The sequence below is a fragment of the Malurus melanocephalus genome, unplaced genomic scaffold (genome assembly GCF_030028575.1).
Source record: "Malurus melanocephalus ecotype Western Australia unplaced genomic scaffold, MMel_1.1 scaffold_14, whole genome shotgun sequence".
NCBI classification, from domain to species: domain Eukaryota; kingdom Metazoa; phylum Chordata; class Aves; order Passeriformes; family Maluridae; genus Malurus; species Malurus melanocephalus.
In genome coordinates, this window is record NW_026623246.1 from 5,183,419 (window position 1) to 5,185,492 (window position 2,074).

The following is a 2,074-nucleotide window of genomic DNA, read 5'->3' on the forward strand; positions in this document are numbered from 1 at the left end:
ATCCAGATTTGAGCCTCTTGGGCAAAAATTGTCTTCCAGCTCAGTGCTGGGATGAGTTACAGCACCAAAGCAAACAGTGGAAAATGCAGTCCAGTGGAAGTTACTCTTCCCCACCATGAACACGAACTGACAATCATGTAATGTAGTCCATTAAGCTGATGCACTGGTCGGTATTTATATTAATTTTAATTCATTCACTAAACAACAATAAAAAAAATTAACAGCATGAAGACGTTGAGGCAAGCACACACAAAAATGAGAAATCCAAATACAATCTGTAAGTTTTAATTTCTTCTGTTATTTTTCTTGCCTGGCTTTTCAGAAGCCTTTGCTTCCCTGTTGTGTTAATTTTTTCGTCCCTCATTTTCTTCCTGTCTTATATTCCCTGACAGTCACTGCATTTGACTCTACATACAATAAATATAAATTATAATACTTTCAACTTTGTMATGAATCATCTTTATAATTACTCAAGCTCATCTCTAGTTTTTTAGATATGGTATTGGATGATGTGCCAAAGTTTCCAAAAAATGTTAAAAACACTGGAATAAAAACAAGGCCGTGAACAGCCCCAAACAAAATGACAAGGAACATGATCTTGAAGAATGTCCTAAAGATGTACGTGTTTGCTGCAGCCAAGACAACTACTCCTAATATCGTGGAAACTGCACCTTGWAATACTGGRTAACCCAGCAGGGCCAGGGCTTCAATTGCCCTTTTATTGGCTGATGACTCTCCACTCGTCACAAAGGCATAGGAAATATGAGCAGAAAAATCTACTGAAAACCCTATGCAAATAACCAGGTTGATCATGGATATGGAATCGAGATTGACATTCCAGAATGTCATGAAACCAGCAACACCAACTATCACAGAGGCTATAGCGAAAGTCACCCACAAGCAGCACAAWGGGTTGGGAATGAGCAGAAGGGAGACAACGAGCATYGCCCCGGCAGCAACAACAACGTTCTGAACAGTGTTCTGCACTATAACCAGGTACTGGTCRTAGTAGATGAAGGCTGGGTGATACACCTTCAGTGGAATGCTGCACTGCTGGGCTGCTTCTCTTAACTGAGTGAGGAGATGCTTCTCATCCACGGCCGACGTCACATTCACTGTCTGGATGAAGAAACGTGAAGCTTCTATTTCATCCTGAGTCTTGTTTATGTCCCACTCAAAACTGGGAMGAWWTCTGAACAGTGYAATTAAGTTATTAAAGAAGTCAGTCTTGCTGTCTATATTTACCACACCCCATTCGGCCAGTTCAGTGTATACTCTCAGCCATGACTCTGAGTAGTCCTTATCTACATAGGAAATGCTCTCTAAATTCTGTGCACAACTCTCAATGCCACGACGAACTGTCTCGTTCCAGTAATCTACACTCTCAGTAATGACAACCATGACCCTGGGTCCGTATGTCGAGAAGTATTTCTCATCATCATCATAGTASGGAATAACGTAGGAATYGTCATTTGCCAGATTTCGGAGATCGATGCCTTCCCTGGTCTGAGTACASCCATAAACACTGCCAGCCAAATATGCTCCATACAGCAATACCAGGAGCAGCTTGATCCATTTATTTGTAACWAAAGGGCCATAATAYTTTCTAAAGAATATGCTCATTGGATGCTCACCTTCTGGCTGAGATGGCTGCCCAGAGAAGCTGCCGATACAGCAAGCATTGTACAAGCAGGAGCTCTCAGCCTCATCTTTGTCTACTGCCACAGGCATAMAAGTGAGCCAGTGTCGGTTCCCCTGCTCCCGTTTGTGATTTAATACCAGAACTGCCCCAAAGAAGGTCAGGGTRTACACATAGCAGAAGACAAAAGCTGTGCCTGTGTAGAGGCAAAAGGACCTCACAGATGGAAAAGCAGTCCAGGTGCCAATGAAGAAGGCCAAAACATCTGTGAGAGTGGTGATGGTCACAGAAAGTGCTGCCTCTGTGTAAGTCTCAGCCAGCAGAGATTTAACACTGGATTTCTCTTTTTTCTTTAAACTTTGTTCCCAGGCAGCAATCATGATGAACATGTCATCAACACCAACCCCTGCAAGAGGAGAGACTGTTAACACTGCA

At 42.6% G+C, this 2,074-nt stretch overlaps 1 protein-coding gene across 1 annotated transcript; it reads right to left on the minus strand.

Moving 5' to 3' along the window:
* Positions 1-438: 438 nt before the first annotated feature.
* LOC130584407 (patched domain-containing protein 3-like) lies at positions 439-2,045 on the minus strand (the record flags this gene model as incomplete). Its single annotated transcript, XM_057384377.1, has 1 exon — positions 439-2,045. A coding segment is annotated over one exon (1,607 nt), but the record flags the coding sequence as incomplete, so codon positions are not given.
* Between the last annotated feature and the right edge of the window lie 29 nt (positions 2,046-2,074).